Raw genomic sequence first — 12399 nt, 5'->3', positions numbered from 1 at the left:
TTCCAAAGCTGTGTCAGAGTCAAGCATCTTTTCGTGACAAAATATCTTGTTTAAAACGGGAACGTTTTTCATCCAAAAATTAAAATAGCGCCCCTATATCCAAGAGGTTAAAGCCTATGCCAAACCTTAACCCTTAAATAAACCATGCATAACCCTTTCCCAAACCTTAACTCGTACCTTAACCATTCAGAGTTAATGTCTAACCTTACGAGTTCATGCCTAACCTTAACCTTAAAAAACAAATGGAAATGAACATTTGCAACGACTTTGAAACGTTTGCGAAATATAAACATCTGATTCTGAGGCTGTGAGAGCTAGTTGACTTTTCCCTCCATCAGGGGATTGTATTGTGTTTAGCAAAAACATGCCAACCAGAAATCAATTACCTGACATTTCCACAACCACAACCCCTGCAGTGGTTGTCTGAGAAGAAAGGCCTCCATCCGACTAACAAGGGGAGAAATAGGGCATGTTACACAAACACACACACACACACACACACACACACAAACACACAAACACACACACACGCACACACGCACGCACACACCACAGTGCTGAAAGAACAGAACCCCAGGAGAGCTCTGACTGAAAGGGTGAAAGGGTTTGAGAAAAACAGCTGTAACCAACAGACACCATGGTATAGTAAAGTTAGGGCTGAAAGGGGCAACATGCAGTGCTTTACCTTCCAGAATGTGGGCCCCTATTTGACCTTTCGGTTGTTAATTAGGCACATGCTGTTTCCATGCAGGGGTTCCCAGTCAGAGATCACTTTTAGTTGTAAAGGTGAGACCCCAGCGTGCCCTTGTTCTGTATCAGTCGTCTGCTAGTCATAGTGAGAGATGCGGACCAAGACACACACATATAAACACATACCTTGCTCGGACCGTGATCGCCTCCCAGTCACCCTGAGAGCAGTCACAGTTGTGAAATGGGCAGTGTGTTTGCGCATACTAGAAAATCCTGTGCATGCTGGGAAGCCAGCCCTAGAGCAGTGCTGAAGGCCAAAAGAGCTTTACTCTGGCGATTACAAACACCTGGCCATCAAACTCCCGGCCATCAAACCCCCGGCCATCAAACCCCCGGCCATCAAACTCCCGGCCATTAAACCCCCGGCCATCAAACCCCCGGCCATCAAACTCCCGGCCATCAAACCCCCGGCCATCAAACCCCCGGCCATCAAAATTCCGGCCATCAAACTCCCGGCCATTAAACCCCCGGCCATCAAACTCCCGGCCATTAAACCCCTGGCCATCAAACCCCCGGCCATCAAACTCCCGGCCATCAAACCCCCGGCCATCAAACACCTGGCCATCAAACTTCCGGCCATCAAACCCCCGGCCATCAAACACCTGGCCATCAAACTTCCGGCCATCAAACCCCTGGCCATCAAACACCTGGCCATCAAACTTCCGGCCATCAAACCGCCGGCCATCAAACTCCCGGCCTTAAAACTTCCGGCCAATAAACCCCCGGCCATCAAACTCCCGGCCATCAAACTCCCGGCCTTAAAACTTCCGGCCATCAAACCCCCGGCCATCAAACTCCCGGCCATTAAACCCCCGGGCCTTCAAACCCCGGGCCTTCAAACCCCTACCATAAGTCACCCGGCCATCAAACCCCCGGCCATCAAACTCCCGGCCATCAAACTCCCGGCCTTAAAACTTCCGGCCATCAAACCCCCGGCCATCAAACTCCCGGCCATTAAACCCCCGGGCCTTCAAACCCCGGGCCTTCAAACCCCTACCATCAAACCCCCGGCCATCAAACTCCCGGCCTTAAAACTCCCGGCCATTAAACCCCCGGGCCTTCAAACCCCGGCCATAAGTCACCCGGCCATTAAACTCCCGGCCTTCAAACCCCCGGCCATCAAATCCCCGGCCATAAGTCACCCGGTCATTAAACTCCCGGCCATCAAACCCCCGGCCTTTAATTACCCGGCCATCAACCTCCCGGCCATTAAACCCCTTGTCATCAATCCCCAAGCAATCAAATCCCCGGCCATCAAACTTCCGGCCATCAACCTCCCGGCCATTAAACCCCCGGCCATTAAACCCCCGGCCATCAGTCTCCCGGCCATCAGTCTCCCAGCCATTAAACCCCCGGCCATGAAACTCCCGGCCATTAAATCCCTGGCCATCAAACCCCCGGCCATTAAACCCCCGGCCATTAAACCCCAGGACTTCAAACCCCCGGTCAATAATCACCCGGCCATCAAACCCCAGGCCATCAAACCCTCGGCCATCAAACTTCCGGCCATCAAACTCCCGGCCTTCAATCTCCCGGCCATTAAGCCCCTGGCCTTCATTCTCCCGGCCATTAAACCCCTGGCCTTCAACCTCCCGGCCATTAAACCCCAGGCCATCAACCTCCCGGCCATTAAACCCCTGGCCATCAAACTCCCGGCCATTAAACCCCCAGCCATCAAACTCCCGGCCATTAAACCCCCAGCCATCAAACCCCCGCCATCAAACTTCTGGCCATCAACCTCCCGGCCATCAAACTCCCGGCTATTAAACCCCTGGCCATCAAACTCCCGGCCATTAAACCCCCAGCCATCAAACCCCCGGCAATCAAACACCCGGCCATTAAACCCCCAGCCATCAAACCCCCGGCAATCAAACACCCGGCCATTAAACACCCAGCCATAAAATCCCCGGCCATCAATCCCCCGGCAATTAAACCCCTGGCCATCAAACACCCGGCCATCGTTCTCATCAGACATAGTCTATTGACTAGTCTCAGCGGAAAGCTATGTGTGACACACACACACATAAACACACAAGCATGAACACACATCGAATAAACAGGCAGCTTCAGGTCTGATGTGGTCACTGGCATTTTGGTTTTTGTCACCCATTGTCTGCTGCTATTAAATAGTATGTGAGGGTGTATTATCAGCATGGTTTAATGAGACAGACCAATGTGTGATGGAACTATCAGGGTTTAATGGGACTGACAGATGTGTGATGGAACTATCAGGGTTTATTGGGACCCAGACCGATGTGTGATGGAACTATCAGGGTTTATTGTGACCCAGACCGATGTGTGATGGAACTATCAGGGTTTATTGGGACCCAGACCGATGTGTGATGGAACTATCAGGGTTTATTGGGACCCAGACCGATGTGTGATGGAACTATCAGGGTTTATTGTGACCCAGACCGATGTGTGATGGAACTATCAGGGTTTAATGGGACTGACAGATGTGTGATGGAACTTTCAGGGTTTAATGGGACTGACCGATGTGTCATTGAACTATCAGGGTTTAATGGGACCAGCCCGATGTGTGATGGAACTTTCAGGGTTTATTGTGACCCAGACCGATGTGTGATGGAAGTATCAGGGTTTAATGGGACTGACCAATGTGTGATGAAACTCTCAGGGTTTATTGGGCCTCTGACTGATGGAACTATCAAACAGACACCATCAATAAAATACAAGTAGTGCAGTTCTTCAGAATCTCAAGCTAATCTAAAAATGACTGAACATCCTGGGCCAGTTTCTCAGGCAAATTTTAAGCGTAGAAAGCTATTTCAATGGAGATCTTTGTCTGGGAGGTGGGAGAGAAATACAATTCACACAATGATAAAAACTGCTGTCCTGCCAGAGCCACATGTGATCTGCATTGGACTGGGACACATCACAGCCTGGTGTTTGGTCCATGTCCTGTGAGAATGTTTCTGGGGGAGTTAACTGTTAGTCGCGGTGCTCTGTGTGTGAGTGCTGGCCTGTCTCCTGTTAGAAGGCTTCTGGAAGGATTTAGACAGTCCTTCAGAAGCCAACATCCGGCTGTGTGGCTTTGCCTCCCGTACTGTGATTATGTGTGTGTGGGGGTCTCATCCTCTGAGCAGAGTTGGGTAAACACAGCAGATTACATGGTGAGAAGACAAGATGGACAGACCACACCACACTGGTCCTGCCTGGAAGCAGCTGAACACTCACAGATGTGAAAAATACATCTGAAATTACCACCAGCGACATTTAACCTGTTACGAAACCAATTAACTAGTCTTTTAACATTGTTGCACTCACCATGTCCAGTGGTCTTAGACCTAGTTAACTGGTCTGTAACCTGATTTAAGATGCATATCCACAGTATGTAAGAAATCAGCATGAGGATCATCTTGTATCAGAGTATGTGAGTGGTGTTGAGCGGTTGGAAATCCCGCTCATTGGTGATTTTGCACTGCTCCTCTTGTGACTACCTGGATCTACCATTTGGTTTTGATGTATTGAAACTAAACCATATGATTTGAAAGAAAAGTATTTTAATAAACATGAAAAAGTGTCTTTACGAAGCACTCATTATGTCAAATGGGCTATGTCATATTAAACAGCATATAAACACTGAAGGTCAAGGGTCAGACAGGGAGCTAAATAATTAATTATTTAGGCTGTATTATTTCAAGGCTGTAGCGTATAAAGAAATACATTGAAGCATTTGCGAGTGCGACACAATAGCCTGGCAGGTACATTAAGCGCTTGTAACGTATACACTTGGGAGATGGAAAGCAGGTGCAGGAGTTGAATAATAAACAGAACAATAACAAGAAACACGAGTAGAGTACAAACATGAAAGACGGTCAATACTGCCTGGAGAATGAACGTAAGGGAGAGACAGATTAAAGGGGAGGTAATGGAGTACAGGCCTATTGATGAAGTGCAGGTGAAACAATGATGGGTGACAGGACCGGGGGTTAGTAAACCAGCGTTGTCGGTGACGAGGGCCAGTCCGGGAAGCAAAGATGGAAATCACGGATGATGTTGGGATCCAGATTGTCCTCCACCGGAAAACGGCTCCTCTGGGACGTACCCTTCACCGGCCTGAGAAGGGAGACATTAACTTCTTGGATATAGGGGGCGCTCTTTTAATTTATGGATAAAAAAACATGCCCGTTTTAAGCGCAATATTTTGTCAGGAAAAGATGCTCGACTATGCATATAATTGGCACGAAAAGATGCTCGACTATGCATATAATTGGCAGCTTTGGAAAGAAAACACTCTAAGGTTTCCAAAACTGCACATATATATTATCTGTGAGTGCCACAGAACTCATGCTACAGGCGAAACCAAGATGAAACTTCAACCAGGAAATGGGCAGAATTTTTGAGGCTCTGTTTTCCATTGTCTCCTTATATGGCTGTGAATGTGCCGGGAATGAGCCTGCCCTTTCTATCGTTTCTCCAAGGTGTCTGCAGCATTGTGACGTATTTGTAGGCATATCATTGGAAGATTGGCCATAAGAGACTACATTTACCAGGGGTCCGCCCGGTGTCCTTTGTCTAAATTGGTGCGTAATCTACAAGCTGCACGCAGTCATCCAGTGATTGAGAGGAGAGAGGAGGCTTTCAACGAACGATATATCATGAAGAGATATGTGAAAAACACCTTTAGGATTGATTCTAAACAACGTTTACCATGTTTCAGTCGATATTATGGAGTTAATTTGGAAAAAAGTTCTGCGTTTTGATGACTGATTTTTCGTTTTTTTTTTGGTAGCCAAACGTGACACACCAAACGGAGCGATTTCTCCTAAACAAATAATCTTTCAGGAAAAACTGAGCATTTGCTATCTAACTGAGAGTCTCCTCATTGAAAACATCTGAAGTTCTTCAAAGGTAAATGATTTTATTTGAATGATTTTCTGTTTTTTGTGAAAATGTTGCCTGCTGATGCGAACGCTAAATGCTACGCTAGCTGCGCTAGCTGTTACACAAATGCTTGTTTTGCTATGGTTGAGAAGCATATTTTGAAAATCTGAGATGACAGTGTTGTTAACAAAAGGCTAAGCTTGAGAGCTAGCATATTCATTTCATTTCATTTGCGATTTTCATGAATAGTTAACGTTGCGTTATGGTAATGAGCTTGAGGCTGTATTCACGATCCCGGATCCGGGATGGCTCGACGCAAGAAGTTTAAAGGTGAGATATGGTCGTCTCTGGGAAGCTGTAACCTATACTTCACCTCATTGACTCTCTGGACAACGTTGATCAGCCCCACAAACCGGGGGCTCAGCTTCTTGCAGGGCAGGCGGAGTGGGAGGTTCCCTGGTAGAAAGCCAGACACGATCACCAGAATGGAACACGGGCACCTCACTGCGGTGGCCATCCGCCTGCTCCTTCCGGTGACGGACAGCATGCTGGAGCCTCACCTGAGCTTCACTCCAAAACTCCTCTGCGTGCCTCCACCATTCGTCCACCTGCCGGGGCTTCAGTCTGGCTCAGAGTCCATGGAGCCAGGGCTGTCTGATAACCCAGGACACACTGGGAAGGAGTAAGCCTGGTGGAGGAGTGACATCATGAATTCTGGGCGTATTCCTGCCCAGAGAAGGAATCTGGTCAAATTCTCCTGCCGATCCTGGCAGTTACTCCTCAGTAACCTCCCCAGCTCCTGGTTCATCCTCTCCACCTGCCCATTGGAATGAGGCCGGTACCGAGAAGTGAGGCTGACCGTGACCCCCAGTTTCTACATGAAAGCCCTTCATACCCGTGACGTGAATTGGTGGCCACGGTCGGAGGCAATGTCCTCTGGAAGGCCATATTGACGAAAAACCTGATGGAACAGTGCCTCAGTGACCTCGAGAGCTGTGGGGATACCAGAGAGAGGAATAAACCGGTATGATTTAGAAAATCAGTCCACAACCACCAGAATGGTGGTGAAACCGTCAGAGGAGCGGAGATCGGTAACAAAGTTAATGGGCAGATGAGACTAGGGACGCTGAGGCACAGGAAGATGAAGAAGCTTCCCTGCTGGAACATTATGTAGTTAAGAAACACACAAAAGGAGTTGACGTAACAAACAACATCTTGCGCCAAGGTGGGCCACCAATACTTCTCAGAAAGAGATTGAATAGTACGAGTGATTCCAGAATGTCCAGCGATGATAGCTGTGTGTCAACAGCCGCTCCCTTACCTAAATGCGCTCAGGAGTACAAGTAGTGGGAGCGGGTTCGCTCTCCAGAGCCATGTCCACATCTGCCACCCAGACCAAAAGGGCCACGACTCCAGACAGAAAAGGAAAGCAGGTCCTCCAGCATTCAGGTGACAAGTCCATGATTTTCATCCTCATGGTCAGTGGTGAGGTTATGGCCTTGGAGCCATGGGAGGCAGAGGATGATCTTGTGAGCTGGTGCACTAGTGATGAGGAAGGGAATATTCTCTTGATGAATGGACGCGAGTGGTGTGAATGCTGCTACAGTCCTGAAGGTGAGCACGTGCTCAGCAACGGTCTGGTCATCTTGCCGTAGTTGGAATAGGCGCAAACCCCCCTCTCTGCCCCCCAGTGGATGATCGAAGATACCTCTGAACAGAGCCATGAACCCCTCATACGAATCCAGCTCCTCTCTCCCAGATGGTCAGAGCCCACTCCACCGCCCACCCAGTCAGCAGAGAAATAACAGTGGCAACCTTGGACCTCTCAGTGGTGGGGGCCCTCATCTGGTGTGCAAAATAGAGGGAGAATCGGAGTAAGAAGGAGGGATGGACGGGCATCGCTGACCTGGGTGGACTAGTGAGTGGACTGGTGTGCTGGCTCACTGGGTCGATTGGTGGCAGAGTATCCATCAAGGCAATGCCTCTCGAGCATGTTCGAGACATTGAAGAACCTCTTCCATAGTCTTCGCCAGTTGCGCCAGCTGGTCATGGTGTTAATAACAAAGTAGCTATGCCTGTTCGTCAACAGTCTGAGACATGTCCTGATTTCCTACTGCTTCCATTTGTTGAGGCAGTATTCTGTAAAGTATACGCTTGGAGTTGGAAAGCAAGTGCAGGTGGTGAGTTTAATAATAAACGACACAATAACAATACCCACGAGATGAGCGTACAGACATGAAACACATAGTCAATACTGCCTGAGGAATGAACCTAAGAGAGTGCCAGATAAAGGGGATGTAATGAGTGAGGTAATGGAGTCCAGGTGTGCCTAATGGTGAAGCGCAGGTGTACGTAGTGATGGTTGCCAGGACCGGTGTTTACATAGAACGCTGGAGAGGAGGATCGGGAGTGACAGCGTTCAGCTTTTAAACACATTATTATATTAAATCATTATGATCTACAAATTGCACCTATAGGCTCTGACTTACATTGAATTAAATACAAATTAAATTATAAATGTCTTATTAGCACTCCATTTAGAGTGCTTTTGAATTAATTTTTTGAAATATGAATTTGGCCAAAATCTGTGGCTTCAGGCTCATGCGATGGTGCCTGGAGAGCAGGCCAGCAGCGGAAAATGTCCTCAGCTCTTGCAGAGCCACTGTTGATGCTAAACACTCTCCTCACGATGTGCTGGGCTGCGTAGTGTTTTTTAAATATATTTTTTAAGCAATGCCTAAACTGAAAACTCCTTCAAGAAGTAATATGCCTGGCATATTGGGCCAAAATCAATGATGGTCTACTTTTGAAGATATCTGATATTTGTTTATAAATACTACAATGACACACACACAGCTAGATACCCTCTTCCTTAATTTCTGTTAGCATGTACAGGTAGTAAGAACATCGTCATGATTTCAAGACACATGTCTTTTCAGAATCCACAATGGTTCTTTAGTTGTGGACACCACATCACCACACTCCCTCTCGTACTCTCAGTCCTCCTCATCTTTGTAAGTCAATTTGATTTATCAGCTGTGTGTTTTATCAGTTTCTTTATGAAAATATTTAGCATACTAGATTACAGTGGCTAAATCAAGGGGCTATAGCAGCAAACAAGTAGACCAAAAATGCATGCTGGGCCGGGCGCGTCCTGAGCTTTTGAAGTGAGCGCCACTGGAGCAAAAATTGGAGAGGGCAAGAAAGCTGGCGCTCCAGCATTTGAGAAACTCGCTCCGCTCCAGTTCTACAGCTCACTCCGCTCCAGTTCTACTCCTCAGTCCACTCCAGTTCTACACCTCACTCCACTCCAGTTCTACACCTCACTCCACTCCAGTTCTACTCCTCACTCCACTCCAGTTCTACACCTCACTCCACTCCAGTTCTACACCTCACTCCACTCCAGTTCTACACCTCACTCCACTCCAGTTCTACTCCTCACTCCACTCCAGTTCTACACCTCACTCCACTCCAGTTCTGCACCTCACTCCACTCCAGTTCTGCACCTCACTCCACTCCAGTTCTACACCTCACTCCACTCCAGTTCTACTCCTCACTCCACTCCAGTTCTACACCTCACTCCACTCCAGTTCTGCACCTCACTCCACTCCAGTTCTACACCTCACTCCACTCCAGTTCTGCACCTCACTCCACTCCAGTTCTGCACCTCACTCCACTCCAGTTCTACACCTCACTCCACTCCAGTTCTGCACCTCACTCCACTCCAGTTCTACACCTCACTCCACTCCAGTTCTACACGTGGCAGATGTTAATGGAAGTTGAACAAAATGCTTGTGCTTCTAGTTCTGACAGTGCAGTAATATCTAACAAGTAATCTAACAATTCCCCAGCAACTACCTCATACACACAAATCTAAAGAGGTGAATGAGAATATGTACATGTACATATATGGATGAGCGAAGGCCGAGCGGCATAGAAAGGTGCAATAAGATGGTATAAAATACAGTATATGCATGTGATCTGAGTAATGTAAGAAAGAATAATAAAATATTTAAAGTGGCATTATTTAGAGTGCATTGTATGAAGTGACTAGTGATCCATTTATTAAAGTGGCCAGCGACTGGTTCTCAATGTAGGCAGCAGCCTCTCTGAGTTACTGATTGCTGTTTAGCAGTCTGATGGCCTTGAGATAGAAGCTGTTTTTCAGTCTCTTGGTCCCAGCATTAATGCACCTGTACTGACCTCGCCTTTTGCATGATAGCAGGGTGAACAGGCAGTGTCTCAGGTGGTTGTTGTCCTTGATGATCTTTATGGCCTTCCTGTGACATCTGGTGGTGTAGGTGTCATGGAGGGCAGGTAGTCTGCCCCCAGTGATGCATTGTGCAGACCACACCACCCTCTGGAGAGCCTTGCGGTTGAGGGTGGTGCAGTTACCAGGCTGTGATACAGCCAAACAGGATGCTCTCGATTGTGCATCTGTAAAAGTTTGTCAGGGTTTTGGGTGACAAGTCAAATTTCTTCAGTCTCGCGAGGTTGAAGAGGCACTGCTGCGCCTTCTTCACTACACTGTCTGTGTGACTGGACCATTTCAGTGTGTCCGTGATGTGTACGCCGAGGAACTTAAAACTTTCCACCTTCTCCACTACTGTCCCGTCGATGTAGATAAGGGGTTGCTCCCTCTGCTGTTTCCTGAAGACCACGATCATCTCTTTTATTTTGTTGACTTTATGTGAGAGGTTATTTTCGTGACACCACACTACCAGAGCCCTCACCTCCTCCCTGTAGGCCGTCTCGTCGTTGTTGGTAATCAAGCCCACTACTGTTGTGTCGTCTGCAAACTTGATGATTGAGTTGGAGGCGTGCATGGCCACGCAGTAGTGTGTGAACAGGAGGGGGTTGAGCACGCACTCCAGCTCCGCCTTCTCGCTCCACTCCAGCCCCGCTCACATACTCCGTGTTGTATGTACATATGCCCAGGAAACAGGGCCAGGGCCAACTCCATCTTGACTTCCTGGTTGGCCAGTCCAAGCAGATTATTAATATGCTCGTATTGACTAAATTTACATGACGTTTTAGAATAATAGTGAAGACATCAAAACTATGAAATAACACATATGTAATCATGTTGTAACCAAAAAAGTGTTAAACGTTTTAGATTTAGAATGCCAAGAGTGTGCAAAGCTGTCATCAAAGCAAAAGGGTGGCTACTTTGAGGAATCTCAAATATACAATTTAGTTTGATTCGTAAAACTTTTTTGGGGGGTTGCTACATGATTACATATGTGGTTTTTCATAGTTTTTCATAGTATCTCACTATTAATCTCTATGAATCTATTATTCTATCCCGGCTAAACTAAAACATAGAAACAAAGGCCGGCTGAGAGGCTCCTGGCCTCCGCTCTCTCACAGACTGCTAATCACCCTCATTGACCAACACCTGAGTAATTATCATTCATAGTATCTCACTAATAATCTCTATGATTCTATTATTCTAGCCCGGCTAAACTAAGACCAACACCGGGCTTCCTGGAAGAGCACATCACTTCAACTGGGTGCTACTGTCCCCTGGGGATGAGGTGTGGAAGTGTAGTGTGTTGTCTATCGATGTGCCCCCTGGGGATGAGGTGTGGAAGTGTACTGTGTTGTCTATCGATGTGACCCCTGGGGATGAGGTGTGGAAGTGTACTGTGTTATCTATCGATGTGCCCCCTGGGGATGAGGTGTGGAAGTGTACTGTGTTATCTATCGATGTGCCCCCTGGGGATGAGGTGTGGAAGTGTAGTGTGTTGTCTATCGATGTGACCCCTGGGGATGAGGTGTGGAAGTGTAGTGTGTTGTCTATCGATGTGACCCCTGGTGATGAGGTGTGGAAGTGTAGTGTGTTGTCTATCGATGTGACCCCTGGGGATGAGGTGTGGAAGTGTAGTGTGTTGTCTATCGATGTGACCCCTGGGGATGAGGTGTGGAAGTGTAGTGTGTTGTCTATCGATGTGCCTCCCACTTAACTATTCCCTATTCCATAACAAATCTAACACTTGAAATCCCGATGATTAAGTTTGCCAAGAGAGGTGCTGATAATATGCATTGACATACACGCAGGGTATTGTACTTTCTCAGCTGTATGTGTTTTTCCAAAACAAACAGAATTGAACATGATGACAGACAGCTCTGCCAATAATTCAGTGGTGTTCACAGAAAGAAACAAAAACATCTTGACAAATAATATGTCCACATATCAAATATACCTTGACATATCATTTGTTTTCTATTCGATAAATGATATGTCAAATTGTACAGCATAGCAGTCTAACACCCTTTGGAAATTAAACTCTATCTCCTCTCTATGTCTCTCTGTGCCTCTCCATCTCCTCTCTATGCCTCCATATCTCCTCTCTATGTCTCTCTGTGCCTCTCTATCTCCTCTCTATGCCTCCATATCTCCTCTCTATGTCTCTCTGTGCCTCTCTATCTCCTCTCTATGCCTCCATATCTCCTCTCTATGTCTCTCTGTGCCTCTCTATCTCCTCTCTATGCCTCCATATCTCCTCTCTATGTCTCTCTGTGCCTCTCTATCTCCTCTCTATGCCTCCATATCTCCTCTCTATCTCCTCTCTATGTCTCTCTATGCCTCTCTCTCCTCTCTATGCCTCTCTGTTCCTCTCTATAACTCTACATGCCTCTTTATCTCCTCTCTATGCCTCCATATCTCCTCTCTATTTCATCTCTATGCCTCTCTGTCTCCTGTCTATTTCATCTCTATGCCTCTATGATGCCTATCTAACTCCTCTCTAACTCCCCTCTGTATCCTCTCTCTCTATCTCCTCCCTCTCCTCTCTCTCTCTC

At 47.3% G+C, this 12399-nt stretch overlaps 1 protein-coding gene across 1 annotated transcript; it reads left to right on the top strand.

Moving 5' to 3' along the window:
• Positions 1-734: 734 nt before the first annotated feature.
• On the top strand, positions 735-2651 carry LOC116374124 (proline-rich extensin-like protein EPR1). Its single transcript, XM_031823923.1, has 2 exons — positions 735-786; positions 1012-2651. Exons 1-2 carry the CDS (start codon positions 735-737, stop codon positions 2649-2651), a joined length of 1692 nt encoding a protein of 563 aa, XP_031679783.1.
• Positions 2652-12399: the final 9748 nt, after the last annotated feature.

Source organism: Oncorhynchus kisutch, linkage group LG5 (assembly GCF_002021735.2).
Source record: "Oncorhynchus kisutch isolate 150728-3 linkage group LG5, Okis_V2, whole genome shotgun sequence".
In the NCBI taxonomy this organism is placed as follows: Eukaryota; Metazoa; Chordata; class Actinopteri; order Salmoniformes; family Salmonidae; genus Oncorhynchus; species Oncorhynchus kisutch.
Note: the sequence above shows the minus strand (reverse complement) of the source record. Positions and strands in the feature narration are given on the sequence as shown.

Bases quoted from the DNA above. Each gene is read 5' to 3' on its own strand.
- LOC116374124 (XM_031823923.1), top strand. From the start codon at position 735: ATGCTGTTTCCATGCAGGGGTTCCCAGTCAGAGATCACTTTTAGTTGT. The intron at 787-1,011 runs GTGAGACCCCAG...GAAGGCCAAAAG, and splicing joins GATCACTTTTAGTTGTAAAG to AGCTTTACTCTGGCGATTAC.